We start from the raw sequence: 18910 nt of genomic DNA, 5'->3' as shown, positions 1-18910 counted from the left end.
TGACAGTTTCAAAGCTTTCCCCAGTGCCATACCCTTTTCTAATGTTCTCAAAAGCAACCAAAACCCCAAGCTTTTTATCAAATGACTTCAGCTCCTACTTCAGAAGACTGAGGCATTTAGAAATGGGCTTCCCTCCTGACTGCTTTCAGATCTTGCATTAGTAGTTATCCCCTTTACTTCCTACATTTCAATCTTTCTCTCTTCTCCACTCTTCCTTTCCACCTGCCTATAAATTGTGCTGCAATTTCCTGATCTTGCCAGATTGATTGCCATTTTGGTCCTCTGAGTACAAAGGACAATGACAATGAACAATGATGAACTGTTAAATTTCTTTAAAAGTTTCCTACACATAATGCCAGGTATTGTTTCCTCACCACCCACTCTCCTCAATCCTTTGTAGTATAGAGTATGCCCAGGAAAAGTAGGTACTACTGAACCTGCTTTTTCAAAGGCTGCCTCCCAAACTGCCAAATCCAATGATCTTTTTTTTCAATTTTTCTCCTCTTGGAAGTCTCTGCATCATTCTGCCACCGCAGTTCTTTTTCTATTATTGGAAATTTTCTCCTCCATTGGATTCTGAGACATCAGACACACCTTACTCTGTGTCTACTTCTCCCTGGTAATTCTCAGTATTCTTTTGTTCCTCCTCCTTATATGGATACCACCCCAAGGTTTTGTATCTTGGACCTCTTCTTGCTCTATATTCTCTCGTTGGCAAAGGCATTCTATTATCACTTCTATATAGATGACTCCTAATTCTATATCACCAACCCTTACTTTTCTTTTGAACTCCAAACTCATAGCTCTGCTTGGATGTCCCAGTAGTTCTCCTGGGAAGAACTGCCTAAAATGGCTTATTTCGCCTCCTCTAAACTTCCTTTTACTAGTGTTCTATCATTGCCACCATTATTCACTGAGTCTCCATTTTCAAAACCTTGGTATTATCTCTGCTTCTTCTTATTCTTTACCTCTCAAACAACCAATTATTGATTTTACCCTGTAATATTTCCTACGTCTCTTTATTCCTTTTTCCCTTTTTATTCCCTTCCCTCTTTATTCCCACGGCCACTGCCTTAGCCTAGACTCTAGAGCCTCACTGACACTCTTCTGAAGGACTGTGCTAGCTTTCTTACACATCTTCCTAGTCCCATCTTCTTTAATATGAAATATTCTTCACATTACTGCCAGAATCATCTTCTTTATGCAAGTCACTTCTTTGCTCTACTAAGTAATGCTCAAACTTTGCTGAATGGCATTCAAAGCCTTCATAATTTGGTTCTATTCTACCTTTCCAGCTATCAATCAAAATTCTTTCTTTACAGGTCTTCTATATTTCACTTAAACTGGATTATTCTCTGTCTCCAAATATGCCTTGCAATCCTCTGCACTCACACTGTTTTCTATATCTGGAATGCTATCCTTTTTACACATACCCCCTCTTTCTCCTTCTCCTTCTGAATTCCCACTCATCCTCTAGCCATCAACTTAAATGCCAAATTCCATGAGAAGTCTTTCCATCTTTCTCATTCTCTCTTTAGGTGACAACCTTCACCCTTAAACCTAATGCAATAGCACCTGGTTTAACCTCTTTAATATAACTGTTATGTTTCATTGTACATTACTCACTTGTGTGTCTTATCTCCTCACCTGAATGTAAACTCCAATTTTATCTCTCTCAGTACCTGTAGGTAAGCTCTGTGTACAATAGTTGTTTAATAAATTAGTTAAATTTAACTAAACACAAGGATAGGAAATACATGACCTCTTTGGGCCTTTTACCAAATCTTAATTTTAAGATATAACTAAAATTTCATCTTATTTCAAACCAAAAATTAAATTATTTATTTGTCAAAACTCCATTTTATAAATATTAAAAGCTCAAGAAATGTTCACTGCATATTCAGCTGACATAAATACATGTGTATTTAAGCAGAACTTACTGGGTTGGTGTCATTGGGCTCTCACTTTCTTCATCACTTCTATAAGTCTGTATTTTCCCATAGTAAAGTGGATTACCAAGTGACTGAAAAATGGTTAGCTTTGTTTTCTGAAACTGATTACCAACTTCACATTCAAACACATAATCTTCTTTTATCTCCTAAAAAAGATAAAATATCACAAATAGTGCTCTTCCAAAGCAAGGCAGCAATTTAAATTAATAGTAAAACAGGAGAAAAGGTGGGTGAAGGCAGAGCTGCTGAAACAAATTCTGACTATCCATATATGCCTAAAATGATTTCCGACCTTATTCTACTGGTTCTCCCACCCCCACCCCAATGTCTTGCAGGCAAACAGCAAATAGCTCCTATGGCACTTCGCTATTTTTTTTTAGTCTTTGCCTAACCAATAAAAATAACTTACAAGTGTTTTTTCATATAATTTAGCACTTGGAAAATACAACAGAACTTTTAATTCCATGAACCCAGCTTAACAGAAATATTATAGATGCACATAATGGACACACAAAATGTAAATAATAACATTAAAAGGAAATATCCTTTGAAAACAATCCTAATTTTTATTATTTATATTTTTTCTCTACTACACAAAAAGGATCTTTTACCATTTCAATTTCTTGTGATGACCTAATCTGAAAATTTCCCCCACTAAAAATATCTAGTAGTTCCCACCTTCAAGGAATAAGACTAATGTGAACTTTCTTCTTCAAGGTTCAATTCTAGGAGACATGTGCCACACAAATTTAGAATAAAAAGTGAACAGCAGTAATTACCAATAGTTTTAAAGAAAACCAAAAATCAACATTTAACATCTGGTTTCTAATGAAGTTCTTCTGTAAGTTATGAAGGAGAATATAATTTTTCTGTCTGGAAGTTCATGACACCTTACAAAACCAGATGTTTTCGATTATTTTTAAAAAGATAACTCTTAAGATCATGAGTAGGATTTATTAGGAAAAGGCAGGGGCAGTAATCATCTCAGACAAAGTTAAAGCTAAAACAGATTTAATCAAAAGAGAAAAATAGTGAAACTACACTATATGTCAGCCATAGTTTTAAGTTATTTAAAATAACTAAGGTTGGAATATTGTTGTGGTATAGGTGGACTTAGAAAAATATGGAAAATGTGGAGACTTGGACTTATGAAGGAAGATGTTATCCACCCTCAGAGAAAGGGAGGACAAACAAGTATGACATGGTCTTATACAGATGCATATGAATGTATATATCCATATGAGTGTGATTATAGACATCTAAGTATATGTAACTGTATGTATGTATGCGTACATGGTATGTGTGCATATACAGATATATGTATGTGTGTGTGTGTGTGTGTGTGTGTGTGTGTGTATCACATACATCTGAGTTTAATTGTAGCCTTCTTGGGGAGAAGGGGGGAGGAAGGGGACAAAAAGAACAGAGCAAAAACTGCACAGCAGAGAACAAAAGAAAACCTACAAGGAAGCAAAAAAAAAGGTGGACATCTCTAAACACAATGTGTAGTATTTATCATATAGGCTTTCTTGAAATAGAAATGAACTGCTGTATATTTTGAATCCTCTCTAACATTCTGCTGTGTACATGGCAACATTGTTTTTCCTTTTCTTATTTTCTACTTGTTTTAGTATTTAAGTTTATAATAGTTTCTTTTACTTTTCTTATTGTGTATTTAAGTTTAAAATAAGTTAATAAAAAACTAAAAAGATAACTTAGTATTTCACAAATTATGTTCCAAGACATCTTTGCTAAATATTAGAAACAGAAATTGGCAGAGGTCTCAATTACTCACATGTGCTGGCCAGACAGTTGGCTGTGAGTCATCAGATTTGATAGATTTTTCCACTTTAGCATACTTTTCCACCTAAAAAGTCAAACCAACAAAACACTGGTTTGTAGAGCAAAGAACAAAAAAGTCTGAAAGAAGGTAAAGAGCTTAAGAAGTTCAGTAATCCCCTTAGCTACAATTCTATAGAAGAACTTTTTAAAATAAGCATATCAGTTCAAAAAGTGATTTAAGATGAACGAAGTAACATTCAACCACAGAAACATAGTTTAACAGTGTTTAGAACTTCTCTACATATTCTGGAAAAGTGATTTGGCTTTAAAATAATCCCTACCCCAAATTTCTTATTACTACTGAATAGTTTTCATGATCTCTCTCTCTCTCTCTGCCACTGTACTCCATGAGGTGAAGACTTACAATTTGCATATTTATTAAATTCAAATTCCACATTTATATAATTTTTGTTTGAGATCTAAGTAACTTTCAAGCTTAATTCTGTCCCCAGTATTTATACAAAAAAAAATATTTTTGCAGAATTAGTTCCCAAAGAAGCACATAAACTACTGAAAGATAAAACTCTCTCTACCACTATCTTCAACCTATTTCTTGTAACAATTTTATAAATGAGCATGTTAGGAAAAGAGACCAGACAGTAATAACAGAAAGAACACTGGACTGGAGCCTTGGGTCTTGCTCCTTACTATAGGTGTGACTTTAGGGAATTCACTAAGCCCTAAGTTTCAGTTTCACCTGTAAAATGAGCAGGCTACCTCCTTGTAACTCTATATCCTATCATTTAAGAAGAAAAGAAAGACATGAGTAGTGGTGGGAAGGTTTGGTAGTGTTACTTTATAAAGGTAATCTTCCATTCATTTATGGTTCATAGGTGACAAAGCTCTCATCCTTGATCACCCAAAACTGTCAATTTTAGAGCATAATCACCTTGAGAGAAAAAGAACACTTACATGTTATGATTGTGAAAAACTTAATCAGTTATACAGTAGGGGCTCTATTTGTATTCAGCCTACTTCGGGAGTCATTTAATTAACCTTACCCTATAAAAAGAGTTTATAGTCTTTTCATAGCTTGAGCTGTTTCATTCACAACCTCACAATACAGAATACAGAAAGAACAGCATTTTAAATAAACAATTACTTTTTAAAGACTGTTACCATATAAAGTTCTTTCAAAATCCCCCCCCCAAATTCAAATCAGCATTAGCTAAACTTATGTAACTTTTAAGAAACAAGTTAATTAACTTACATCCACTTCTGAAGGTGTAGTCAAATAACATGGGTTCTGTTTCCACATATCCACACACTAAAAATTAAATAACAGTATGAGTATCTTGGAAACTTTAACAAAGCAAGGTTTTTATTTTATCAATAAGCATTAATTTTTAAAAGAAAATATGCTTACATTTCCTGCTTTAGAAATTTTGAGGTCATACTGCTGGGCTGTTTTTCTCTCTTTTCTTTTCTGCAAATAATCAAGCAATCTTAGCTGTGGAGGAGCTGTGGAGTGGGATACATCCTGCTGTCGATTCAGGGAAGATCTGGAGTACCTCTTGAAACATCTAAAATATTTTAAGACTCAAAATGAAAAAAATTATACTGAAAGAAATCTTTAATGGATAGATACAGCATGTAAGGGGACATTAAAATTCTGACTGGATTAAAAAAAAAAGCATCTATGAATATTTCCAGGAAAGCTGATTTGTACACTACCTATTAAAATAAAAAGAAACACTATAAATAATGGTAGGCTTGCACAGTGCTACAAAGCAGAAAAAGTATTATTCAGAAGTAGTTTCTTATTCTCTCCCACAGCATTAGCATATATTTAATGTTAAAAAAAAAACTCTGTAGGAAATGTGCTCAAAAAGAACAAGTAACATATTTTTGCTAAGCAAATTAATGTTGGTACCCAAGGGCTCTAGCCTAAAATCTGACAATGTTAGTAATGACATTTATATTGAGCTTTAAGGTTTTCCAAAGCACTTTCTATCTCTTCCAATCTTCACAACTCTGGCTGTTGTACAAGTGTGATTATTCTCAGCTTACAGATAAGACTAAGTGATTTGTCCTAGAGCACAAGACTAGTAAATGTCAGTGCTGGGATTCAAACTCCATCCACTAAATCATTAGAGATGTTAATCTCAACAAGATTAGTCTGAACAGAGGCCATCCTTGGTTGTGGAGTTGCTGAAAAAGTCAGCTACTATTTGGGACATCAACACAAGAAAACCAGTAAGCACAGAACTCTAGCCTTCTGCTTTTGAGACTCATATAGTTTCTTTGAAGGTTTCCAGACCTCATCACCATAGTTTCACAGGAGACTCTTCATATATTTGTTTGCTAAGGCAGCCCATATTCTATAAGAAGTATCCATTCATTCTTTAATTCGGTCCATTGCTATGGACCGAAAAGTGGCTCGTTCCGTGCATATTTTAAAGAGAATGTTTTTAAAACATCAATTTATAAAATTAGATGAAGTGTCTTTATCAGCTACTAATAAGTCGATGATCTTAAGAATAAAAGACAATATGCTAAATAAGCAACTGTTTTAAATGTTGATTTAAATTAAGGAAACAAGAGAAAAAAACAACTCATGAATTCCAACAGAAGATAAGGCACCTTCCTACCTTTATTTACTAGTTATTTCCAAAGGTATCATTTATAATAATTATATTCATTAATAATTACATTAAGTCTTCCTTGAACTTGAATAACTCAGCATTGTAAATTAGAAAGCAAAACTTTAGATAACAGATTCATTAAAAGAAAATTGCTGTTCCCATATACTACCAGGCTGACACCTTTAAGCTGTGTTATGGTCTTGCATCAGCTTTTTCAAGCCACATCCTATCTGAATCGGTTCTAAAGAGGCCAACAAAGACAACTGCTTCAATGTGAGAAAATGAATCATGCATAATAAATAACACTACCAGTCTTACGTCATGTGTAGAATATACAGCTGAAACATTAATCAGGATACTGTAATTTAAGTTAAAAAAAAACACAATAATTTAGTAAACTATTTGGCTTACCAAAAGTGGCCATGGTTTCCATATTTCCTGAAGAAAAGCCGAGTTTATCAAATACAATTTTTAAAGCTGTGACCTACTAGTTTGTACAAGAACTTAAAAAAAATAGCATTCTAGTTTATATGTAGACTCTTCTTATCCATTTTATCTTTCAGTTTTTCTCTGGTGGGTTTTCAAACTCTGGAAACTCATTCTAAGAGGTCTCAGAGAAAGGTTTAATTAATACTGGGAATGCAAAGAAATCAAAAGTAAAGCAGATGAGGTCTATGGGACACATTGGGGGAAAACACTATCCACACAGCAAGAACCTCTGGCAAAAGCCAGGACCACTAGTTATGGCACAATCTCCTTAGGTCTACATACAATCCTAGTACAAAGATAGTTACCGTTTCATTGGTCGAGTATTCATCTTCTGTTTATTATAGAGCAATCTGTTTGCAGTACAGGTCACAGCTATAGATGGATCAAGACACAATGGTTCTGCTGTGGCTAGGATAAGCTGGCTCTCAAGGAGAAGTTTATCTTCCTGAAATGTAAATAAACACACTGATGATACATTGGAGACATTTCAAAACTTTAAAATTATAAATCTAGACACTTAAGACTTTTAAACACTCTTGTACCTTCAAACATGTTGTAAATGAAATGAAATACTTAATTTTAGAATTTTAACACAAGATTTTAAGCATCTGGCATCATAAAAAGACTCCCATGGATACTACAATAATTTGTACAGTTTCACAAAACAGCCAAATTAGAATTATTTGTCCAAAATAAATAGTGATGACAGATCACTTTGTTTTCTTCACAGTTAAGAGACAGGCTCAGGAAGAAGAATTACATTAGAATGTAATTTTGGCAGTTTGGCCAGCACCTAAGGATTTTACCAGAACAAAGCTAACTAGACTTGTCTTGCATAAACTGAAACACTCACCTTTGTTTAAAAAAAAAAAGTGTGTATGTATATGTGTGTGTATATGTATGTGTGTATATGTGTTTTCATTGTCATTAAGTAAACTAAGTATTTTATTGAATCTTTTATTAGAACTGAAGACTGCATTTTTAAAAAGTACCATGATTCAAAAAAATTAAATCTAGAACTGATATTTATTAATGCTGATTAATCATATGGCTAAACAAGTACTTTTGCAAAGAAATAAGCATAGTTTGTTCATACAGTTATTTTGTAATACATTGTGAAACAAACAGGAAAGTTACTGTCCTCTCCAGGGAAGAAATGTCCAAATATCTATTAATATAATGACCACTGATTCTTTTATAATTACATGCCATAGAAAGAATAACTTAAATTACTATACTGAGTAGTTATTTTCTCTAAAGGGGGCTGGATTATCGAGGGATTTCCTGAATGGGATAGAGGCTGGAGTGAAAGAAGGAAATGGACTAATTGAGCTCTAAGGTTTGAAGAATAAGTGACTATAACTATTACTTGATTTTACTTGAAATACTCTAAGACCAGTAGTATGATGAGGCTAAGTGATCAGTTAGAGGATTTTAGATTCCATAATTAAATCTTCAATTTAGAGATTATTCAAGATGAGGAAGGTAAGTCCAATGTGTCCAGGACAATTAAACCCAAAAGAGAACATCCTGCACTGTTTAGGGACATGAAATGTGGGGGAGAAATTTTGTTTCATGACTTTCAAATATGAATATGTATCAACTAATTCATACTTTTTATGACAACAATTTTTACTTTATGCCTTAAGTATGTGCTCTACTAGGAAAAAAAAGAATTGCTGAACTTACTTGTGTCCATTTATGATTATCACTTGTTATAGAATGAACATCACAGATTAAAGTCTGAAAAAAAATAAATAGCACATCTATATAAAAACACATGAGCATAGGAATAAATTATGCAATTAAAACACTAACATGCAATTAAAACAGCAGTGTACAGTTTAAGAATGTAACTGAAAAATGCTCACCTGCATTGTTGGACGTAAGAGAATATGTCTGCTTTGGTAACCTGGAGATTTCATATTCCCAGATTGCCTGTAGTCACGTATTTCTGCTATGACACATCCACAATGAAAAATATTAACCTGTTTAAGAAGAAAAAAAACCCGCTTTTTTGGGGGAAAATACTACTTTCTTAAAGACTGAATCAAGATTTTGAGGCTGTGGTGAAATGGTCAAAAGCATAAAACATTTAAACTAGGCTGATATTTTTTGTCTCATTGTAGGAAAAAAAATTAAAAACTTGACCAAAAGATATGAAGATTCAGAGCTTAATAAAAGAGGAAAAGTGATTATCATAAGAGTTAAACAGATGTCATAGGTAAGAGAATAAGCTTTCTTTATATTAGTCTAACAAATGCCAAAAATGTTGCATGCAGCAAGATTTAAGTTTATGCAAATGCATGTCCCCAAACATTAAGTCATGCTCATTCTAGGAACATCAGTAATTATTTTTTGACAGGTGACTGATAATTGGTGAGGTAAATGTGACAATGATTTTAGTAGGAAGCACATGCCTCAGCCTATTTATGTTAGATGCAGCAAACAGCAACCTATTGACAATATTTAGCCTTTTCACATGAAGGTAAAAATATTCCAGACCCTACAACAAATCAACTTTCCACTGGTAAGGTTCAGTGACTCCTTCCACTTTCTAAAAGCAGTTAGTTGTTAAGACATTAAATATAATCTCCCACCAAAGGACACATATGACTAATAAAAAGGCAAGGTAAAGAGGAAATACTTTTCACCTGAGATTTTTCCAGGAGATCAACCAAAATTGGTGGTAATTCTTCAGCATCCAAGTATTCAAGCAGTTCTCCTTCTTCATAAGGCAGGCGAATGGTTTCAGAATCTGAATTTAGAAAGACAAAGTAAAACTGGTGGATAAAGTAAAGTGAGAGTACATTTTCTTAATTTAAATGTTCTTTCTCCAAAGGAACATAAGCAGACATGTAAAGGATCAATGAACATAAAGCTGTTCATTTAAAAGGATTCTGGAGTTCCTCTTCACTTAACTTATATGAATTAATAATTTAGGCTCCACTCAGTCAACACTATGCTAGGTTATGGAGGATAGTATGTTTAGATTAGATGTTTGCTCTCTCAGAGCTTATAAGTGTAACAAGAGGATAAAGTACAAATAAATAATGATGAAATACAATGTATTACACACTAGGTTCACTGGAAAGCTGCAAGACAAAGTGCCATGGGAGATGGAACACTGTCAATGACCAAAATAAGTGGAGAAAAAGTGGCATTTGTGCCATGCTTAAAGGATGGGAAGAAATTCAATAGGACAACAGAAAAGAGCAGCCTAACAAGGGCACATAAGACCAAATGAAGAAAGCCATGGAAACAACAGTTTGAAGGTGGTGGTGGTTGTTGTTTTTGGGAGGGAGGCAGGCAGAAGGATTTACTTAGCAGGCCATAGGGAGTTACTGAACTTTTCTGAAGAATGGCACAACTAGATGGTAAGAAAAATTAAACCAGTATAATGAATGGATTAGAGGAGGAGAGGGAGTGGAGGGGTAGGGCGGTGTGGAACAGAATGTAATGAATTCCTCTACTAGGATAGTGGCAACGAGAATAAAGAGCAAGGGATAAATGATAAACTACACAAAAGTATGGGGCAAGAAAAAAAGGATAAAATCTCTTAGGAAGTATCTAACCAACAGGTACAAGATCAATTCTGTCATAATCAAAACCAGTTCAAGAAAATTATTAATATAAAACATAATACAAATGCTAGGCAACTACCTACTGGTTAAAAAGAATCAATAATCTCAATGGCTTTTATGCTTCTTCGGACTATGGTCTATATCTTACATAAGAGCACTTAACACTTACTGAATTAAACACAAGAAAATTCCAAACAAAGGAGCTGAGAGTTCCCTGAATTTCATCATAATAAAACTTATAGTATGTTGACGACTTCGTATTTCATCTACAAAATGGTCACTTACAACAATTCTCTTTATATCACAACTACAAAAGGAATTTGAAACCAATATAAAATGAAAACTTTTTGGCAGAATTCCTACATATGTTCAAAAAATAACCCAAACCTTAATACTCACCACACTAAAATTTATTATGTAATCTATGACTTAAATTTTTAAAATGCTTAAATTCATATAAATTCCTTTACTAGTCTTAAAAATGTAGAGGTGTACCTGGGTTTTCAAAAACTACACCAGTAGAACATAAGTTGTGACAGGTCATATTGAACTAGAAGACTGAATATTTTTAACAAAAGTTAAAAGCCAAGTGATGCATGCATACAGTATTTACCTGAACCATTCTTTCCCCTGAGCATCAGAGAATAGCCCTCATTTCCTGGATATAGGTTGACTACCAGACAGGAGAGTGTTTCTTGCATAACAAGTTTCTCTAGCAAGTTCACATTTCGTCTCAGCTTCTGCTTTAAAAGGAGACAGAGCTCATGAAAATAATCATTAAAACTATTTGATTCATAAGTCACTCTTCTGGAAAAATTAATCCAAGATTACTTACTGGAACATTCAACAATTAGTTAAATAAATATAATTCCTAGAGTAACTAACTCTATAAGGCACAGTTTAAGCAAAGAGGCACTCAGGGACACTTTTCATGTCAATAAACCAACATGTTTTTCAAAGAGAACTTGGGTCAGTATACATCTGAATAATTTTTTTTTAAAATCCAAATAATTTTGTTATTTTCTACTGAAATTCATTATATGAAAAATATCCTGGGATTTTGGCCCGGTGTTTTTTTTTCCTTTCCTCAAATTGCAAAAGATAATACAAAATATTTTTTTTGAATTAATTAGAAGGAAGTTAGCTAGTTCTGATGATTTTCTATACATCTTGTATAATTTTCTTAGCCTTCAAAGTTAATGAGAATCAAATTACTCCTAAATTCCCATTAAAAAAATTGCTGAAGGAGATATTTTAAATTGGCATCAGTATTTTATATTAAAATGAACATATTCAAGAACAAAACCAACAAAATTATTTCTATTAGATTTTTATGCTTAGGAAAGGAATTAATCTAGGTCAAAAATGTGTTTGAGATGATCAGAAACACTATTTTCAACTACAGAATGATCAACTATCAAATTTCTGTGAGACTTTTAGCTAAATACACTGGAGAATTATCATTCTTGGTATACTGCCATTCTTGAATAAAGAACTTTAACATCCTGAAAATTAAAAAAAAACAAACAAAAACTTTTATTTTAAAGGAACAAATTATACTTGGTTTTAACTATCTCAAGTTTTTAGCAGAACCTCTGGGAAACATAAGTACCCCATTATTAACTTCTATGCTACTAACAAAAAACAAAACCAAACCCACTGCAACATAGACACAATTTCTAGCATGGAAGAGAGTTGAACAAATACCTTCTTGAGAAGCACAGGCTTAGGGAATGTGGCTCCAAACAGATCTAGGCAGATTACCTACTAGCTGGATTAGCTACTTCTAGTGCCTATATTTTAATTCTCTTATCTTTTTTTATACTTTTTAAAAAAGTTAAAGCTAATTTTTCTGACCATCTGCTCACTTTTATGATGATCAATTACCAATTTACCTTTGGATTCATAAAAGGATTTTCTAAATGCACAGGAATCACCTTAGGAGTCACCTACCTTCCAGTGAAGAAGCTTAAGGAAATGGTTTGGTAGTTTTATCTCACCTCAGTCCTGTGGTTTTAGTTCTTAATTTTCTGCTATACGCTTCTTTACTCCTAGAAATACAATCTTTCTCATGTTTGTCATTAGCCCTAAGTACTTAAAGCCGGGATGATAAGGTCCTTAAAAGAACCTATACAACTGTATTGAAATTTACCTTGAAAATACTATGTTACATTCAGAGGGAAGGGTACCTTCTAAGAAAGTTAAAAATTAAAAGGTCATTATCTGTATAATCCTACTCTTCCAAATTAACTATTTCCCTTGCACTTCAATAGGTATAATGCCAAATGAAGAAAAATTCTACTTACCTTTATCTCAGGTTCTTTCTCACATTCTTCTATATATAAGTCATACAGCTTCTGAAATACAGATTTCCTTAAAAAAATCATAAAATTAATGTAACTATGACAATGATAAAACATCTGATATTAAATAAACTATACTATAAAAATTTTTTAAGCGTACGCACCTTCCACTAGATAAATATTTCCGTTTAGGAGGTCTCTGACGGGCACTTTCAATGACATACTGAAAAAAAGGCGGCTATGAAAACACTGATTTCTTTTGTTTTATAACTGAAATAATTATGTAAGATTACACATGCATCTCAGTGATTTACCACAAAAGTATGGGAAAATTTCTGATGTACGTTAAATTATGCCTTACAAAAAAACCCTTTTTGTTACAGTACAATACTGTCATTAACATTTAAATGACAGGAGCAATTGGCAACAAAATTATTTTATAATGATATGATGTAAAAAAGACTCCACAACTTCCAATTACCATCTATCTCATTGCTGGGAAGTTGCGTAACTTTCCTGAGTTTCATTAGAATATTTATGATTTATTCACTCAGAAATTAGGATATTCAATTGCTATTTAATTCAATTCAACAAATCAGTGGAGGCCTACCATGTAAAAAGTATGAGTAGAAAACCCAAGTAAGAAATAGAAGACTTGTAACAGTTGTAAAACCTGTCTTAATAATTCCTTTGTTTGAAAGTTTCCTTCCACAGCAGGTCTTTAATTATATCATTATCTACATTCTAACTATATCCTAAGTTTTCCCCCCAAAAAATACCTACTTGAAAATGACTACAACATAGATCATACAGAAACCTCTCAGCTATGGGTAAGAAATGCATTCTTAGCCAAACAACAGATAGAAGCAACTGTACAAGTTAAAATAGTGTTGACTGTACAAAAAACTTCTGCACAAAAAAAATAATGTGCCTTTGTAGTAAATTCTTCTGAAAAGGATTTGGTATCCAAGATATAAAAACAATGGACAGATATCTTTCTATCTATTGACATCTGTTAATTGCTTTACATACATACATACACACACACCACCACCACCACCACCACCACCACCACCACCACAAGTCACTATTACCTAGTAGTTAAGTGGACAGTGCATTTGAACAAATGGTTCTCCAAAGATGAATTCAAACTATTAACAAACATTTGGAAGAATACTCCAAACACTAATAAAATATAAATCAAAAAACTATTACCTCACACCTTGAAAATAGGTAAGGACAACAAAAGACAGGAATAGTAAACGTTGAAGAGACTGTGGGAAGATAGGCATACAAGTGCACTGTTGGTGAAACTGCTAATCAGTATGACCACTGTGGAAAGCAATTTAGAATTATATAAGTAAAGTGACTAAAGTTCCATGCCCTCTCACCCAGAGATTACATTATTAGGCTTATACCTCAAAGAGGCCACGGCTAATTAAAAAGTCTTCATATTCATCAAAATATAGCAGCACTTTTAGTGACAGCAAAAATTTGGAAACAAAATAGATGCCCATTGATTGGGAAATGGCTAAACAAATTGTGGTAATTGAATGTAATGAGATATTGTTGCGCTGGAAGAAATTTTGTATGTGATGATGACAGAGAAGCATGGAAAGATCTACATGAACTGATGCAGAGGGAAGTAAGCAGAGCCAAGAAAAAATATGACTACAGCACTGCAAATGAAAAGAGTAATCATTAAAAAAAAAATCAAAAGTGAATGTTGCAAAATTAAAAAACAAGGATGACTTGCAAGAACTGATGTGATAAGGTATCATTCACTCCACCTCGCTGGAGAGGTAGGAAGTACACAAGTGGTGTACACTGCACATGTTTTCAGACTTTTTTTTTGATGCATTGATCAGTTATGTTTATTTTTATGGGATGGCTGTCTGAGAAGGGGAAGAAAAGGGATTTTGGCGGGAAGTGTAGTGATGTAAAACACAACAAAATACATCCACAAAAGCTGTTTTTAAAAAGGAAAATGAACCAACCAATATAGTCACCTGAAGCAAAATTATTTAAATAACAAAATTTCAATAGTTATTTCTTACCTCTGCACGATCCAAAGCTAATTCTAAAGCTTGCTGCTGTAAAATGATTTGAAAAAAATTTGCTTGTGACTATTTTAATAATAAACAATGTAATAAGCATTTGAGTGAAAGACTGCTTAATCTAACACATTCATTCCTTTTTTTGGGGGAGTGATCCAAGAATTCTCTTAAATTTACCGCCACCCTTACCCAGTTCAAATACCTATCTTAGTTAGAAATGGACAAAAATACGTCCAATGAAAAACATATTATTCAATCTTGCAAATTTATCTTAAAGCACACTCTGTTCTAGGAATAAATAAAAATATGTCAGTGAATGCCAACATGGATAAAAGAAACTACTCACAAAGTTACATATTTCCTGGTCATCATGAACACCTAAGGCTGTTGTTTCAGAATTTGATTTGATGACCTCTCCAAATTTTTTCAGAGTTACCTTTCATTTGAATACAAGAAAGGAGGGAGAAGACAAACATCTGTGTCTTCATAACTGGCTTAACAAAGTCTCATAAATGTTTTCTCTTTCCAGCTTCACAGTAATGGATGAAGCTAAAGTATTTTAAAATAGAATAATCTTTAATTCATATACAAAGAGAACAAATTACAAATTTAGGTCTGTAGACCTCATTCCTAAACGCTAAAATATGTGCTAATTCCATTAAAAAAATTTTTATGAGCCAGATTATCTTCCTTATAATTGTAACATCCTCTAAAGTTACATGGAAACACCCCCCCCAAAACTTTACTATATCTACTGACCCTCCCTCTATGACAAAATCAAATTCTCCCTTCTATGGAAACCCATGCACTGTCTCTGAACCCTTGTGATATTCTGCAGGTTTTTTTTTTCATTGTAATTTGGGTTACAACCAAAAAGTAATGTTCATAGGAGTACAAATTATCAAACAACTAACTGTAATAAATTTCATATATTCTGAAAGCCAACATGACTTTGAAATGCAAGGTTTTTATACTTAAAAAATTGTTACAAAGAGTAAAAACTCCTACTGAAACTCTGTAATTTTATTAAGAATGTGAACTGAGGTCTTTATCTACAGAAAACTTCACATGATAATCACATTTTTTTAAGTTTCCCCAAAAGTTACTGTTCAGTCATATTCAACTCTTCATGAGCCTGTACTGTCCATGAGGTTTTCTTGTCAAAAATTAAATTTGCCATTTTCTTCTCCAGTGGATTAAGGCAAACAGATTAACTGACTTGCCCAGGGTCACACATCTATTAAATGTCTGAAGCTAATTTGAACTCAGGTCTTCCTGATTCCAGAGCCAGCACTCCATCCACAGAGCCACCTAAAGTACAAATGCTTAATAAGTAAGCATGCTGTCACTGAAACTTTTCCCATTTCAGGGAGAAAACTTGAGTTTTCTCCACTCTAATACTGAATAGCTAGCTGCGTGACCAAGGACAAACTACTTTATTTCTAGGCCTCAGTTTCCTTATCTGTAAAAAATGGAGATAATGCTGCTTACATAAGATGATGCTACCTCATGCTTTGTGTTCCTTAAAGAACTTTGTGAAGGTTGATTATTACTATGCTCTGCTCTAATACTTTTGGCTGCAAAATTCAAATACAACTTCATATGTAAAAATTTATGAACCTAGGTTCCAATATATGAAACAAAGACTTTAGCCTAGCTTAATACGATCTTTTGAAGAATCTTGTATTACATATGACATCAACTGTTAGGGCAAAAAAGCAAATCTACCCAGTGAAATGTAAGCAGGTGCAGTACGTATTTGTATCTTCCTTCACATTTTAACTTTAACTGGAGTGAAATGGTTAATGCTGTTACATGTTTGAACAGTTTAATTTTTTTTCCCACTTTTTCAACAGTCTTTAGAAAGTTTTTAATTAGGAAATGTGAATGTCTATCGAGTGAGTTCCCAATGCAGCTAGTGAGGTGATCAGTTGACCCATCAAAATATATTTCTTAATGTTTCTTATGTTTGGGTTCCTTGCCTTTGAAGAGTGTACAATGGGAACTTACTTCCAAAAAAGGTCAACTACTGTTTAAGTATGAGTGCTAAGAGCAGAAGCAGAAATGCATCAGGTTAAACAATGGGTTCAGGTTAATGGAAATGAAAGAATATATGTGACTTGAAACTTTTCTATTCCTGATATGTATAAGAAGTAAATGCTTAACTTTTTAGTATATGCTAAAGATCTCAGAACATAATATAGATACGTTAATCATGAGGTAGAAAACTTGCATGTGATTACTAAAGTACTTTCCAACTAGATTATTCCAAAAGCACTTTGACATGTACTTTGATGGAACTTCTTTTATATCACAAAAAACTTGCTGCCATGCTCACAGAGAACATACATTTTAAGACACCTTAAGATAATTGTTGTTTAGGGGCAGCTAGGTGGCACAGTGAATAGAGCTCTGGCCTTGGGAGTCAGGAGGACCTGAGCTCAAATCCGGCCTCAGACACTTCAGACACTTGACACTTACTAGCTGTGTGACCTGGGCAAGTCACTTAACCCCAGCTGTTTCACCAAAAAAAAAAAAAAAGAAAGAAAAGAAAAAAAAGATAATTGTTGTTTGGTTGTTCAGTCATGTCTGACTCTGTGTGACCCTGTAGAGGATTGTCTTGGCAAAAACACAGGAATGGTTTGTCATTTCCTTCTCTAGTGGATTAAGGCAAACAGGTTAAGAGACTTGCCCAGGGTCATACAGCTAGTGAGGGTCTGAGGCTACGTGTGAGCTCAGGTCTTCCTGATTCCAGGCCCAGCGCCCTATCCACTGAGCCATTTAACTGCCTCTACCTTAAGATAAGAATAGCTAACATTTCTATAAAGTGCTTTAAGGTTTGTGAAGTACTTTATAAATATCAGTTTTCCTATCTTCCCAAACTTCTCATGGCTCCCCCCAACCCTGCTTCCCCTCAGCTGAGAACTCTGCCTCACACTTTACTCAAACCCTCCCCTCCAAAATTAAATTGAGGTCATTCTCCAAGAGCTCCCTCTTCTCCATTTTACTCCCCCCAAATAAGATGACTTCTGCCACTAACTCCTCCTTAACCCTTTTCTCACATAATGAGGTAGCCTTACTCCTTACCAAAGCTCCCTTTTCCAACTGCAGTGATCCCATTCCATCTTGTCTCCTCCAAAAGATTAACCCTCTGTCAACCACACTCTATCACTTACCTTCAATCTCTCCCTCTCTACTGGATCATTCCCTACTGCCTACAAACTTGCCTATGTCTCTCTCATTTTCAAAAATCCCGAACTTGATTCTTTCATCTCTGCTATAATCCTGTATCTCTTCTGCCCTTTGTGGGCAACCTCCTTGAAAAGGCCTGTTGCCAATAGACACTTCTGATTTCTCTTCTCTCATTCACTTCTTGACCAAGCATTACAATCCAAATTCCAATCTCATCATTCCACCAACACTGCTCTCTCCAAAGCTACCAACAATCTTACTTGTCAAATCCACTGGCCTTTTCTCAATCCTCATTCTTTTCCACCTCTCTGAAACTGCTGATCACCCTTTTCTCTTTGATACTTTTTCTCTAGGTTTTCAAGACACCACTCTCTCCTGGTTCTCCTCCTACCTATCTGACATGCCCTTCTCAGTCTCCTTTGCTAGATCCTTCTCCAGATCATGCTCTCTAACCATAGGTATTCCTAGAGATTCTGTCCTGGGTCCTCTTCTCCTTTCCTTCTATGCTACTTTACCTGGCAATCCCATCAGCTACCACGGATTTAATTACCATCTCTACGCCGATGATTTGAAAATCTACCTATCCTGTCCCAAACTGCAAATTCCTCTTAGATATCTTGAACTTGGATGTCCATTAGACATCCTAAACTCATTATATCCCAAATGGAACTTATTATCTTTCCCTCTAAACTCTACCCCCATTTCTAGCTTCCCTATTAGTGTAGAGAGCAAGACTCTCCTTCCAGTCCCTCAGGCTCACAACTAATAGTCATCCTGCATTCCTCACTATCTCTCCCCCTCCCATATCCAATCTGTTGCCAAGGCCTGTTGATTTCACCTTTGCAACATTTAACAGCCCCTCTCTCTCCAACAATGTCACCCCTTTAGTGCAGGCCCTTATCCCCC

At 34.3% G+C, this 18910-nt stretch overlaps 1 protein-coding gene across 17 annotated transcripts in view; it reads right to left on the bottom strand.

The window, feature by feature from the left end:
- SUPT20H (SPT20 homolog, SAGA complex component) overlaps positions 1-18910 on the bottom strand; it is a 53012-nt gene that overhangs the window by 24004 nt on the left and 10098 nt on the right. For 12 of the 17 annotated variants that reach the window (XM_020967892.2, XM_020967889.2, XM_020967897.2 and 9 more), the window contains exons 3-14: positions 14813-14848; positions 12920-12978; positions 12759-12825; positions 11066-11195; positions 9523-9626; positions 8740-8856; positions 8558-8611; positions 7174-7313; positions 5161-5317; positions 5005-5061; positions 3748-3819; positions 1941-2098 (exon numbers count right to left, since the gene is read on the bottom strand). In XM_020967892.2, coding sequence (XP_020823551.1) covers positions 1941-2098; positions 3748-3819; positions 5005-5061; positions 5161-5317; positions 7174-7313; positions 8558-8611; positions 8740-8856; positions 9523-9626; positions 11066-11195; positions 12759-12825; positions 12920-12978; positions 14813-14848 — 1151 coding nt within the window. The remainder of the gene's footprint in view (positions 1-1940; positions 2099-3747; positions 3820-5004; positions 5062-5160; positions 5318-7173; positions 7314-8557; positions 8612-8739; positions 8857-9522; positions 9627-11065; positions 11196-12758; positions 12826-12919; positions 12979-14812; positions 14849-18910) is intronic. The other 5 variants (XM_020967895.2, XM_020967907.2, XM_020967908.2 and 2 more) reach the window with 2 other exon arrangements.

Source organism: Phascolarctos cinereus, unplaced genomic scaffold (assembly GCF_003287225.1).
Source record: "Phascolarctos cinereus isolate Bilbo 61053 unplaced genomic scaffold, phaCin_HiC Scaffold_726;HRSCAF=1367, whole genome shotgun sequence".
Classification (NCBI taxonomy): Eukaryota; Metazoa; Chordata; class Mammalia; order Diprotodontia; family Phascolarctidae; genus Phascolarctos; species Phascolarctos cinereus.
The sequence above is the reverse complement of the archived record's forward strand: the minus strand, read 5'-3'. Positions and strand labels throughout refer to the sequence as shown.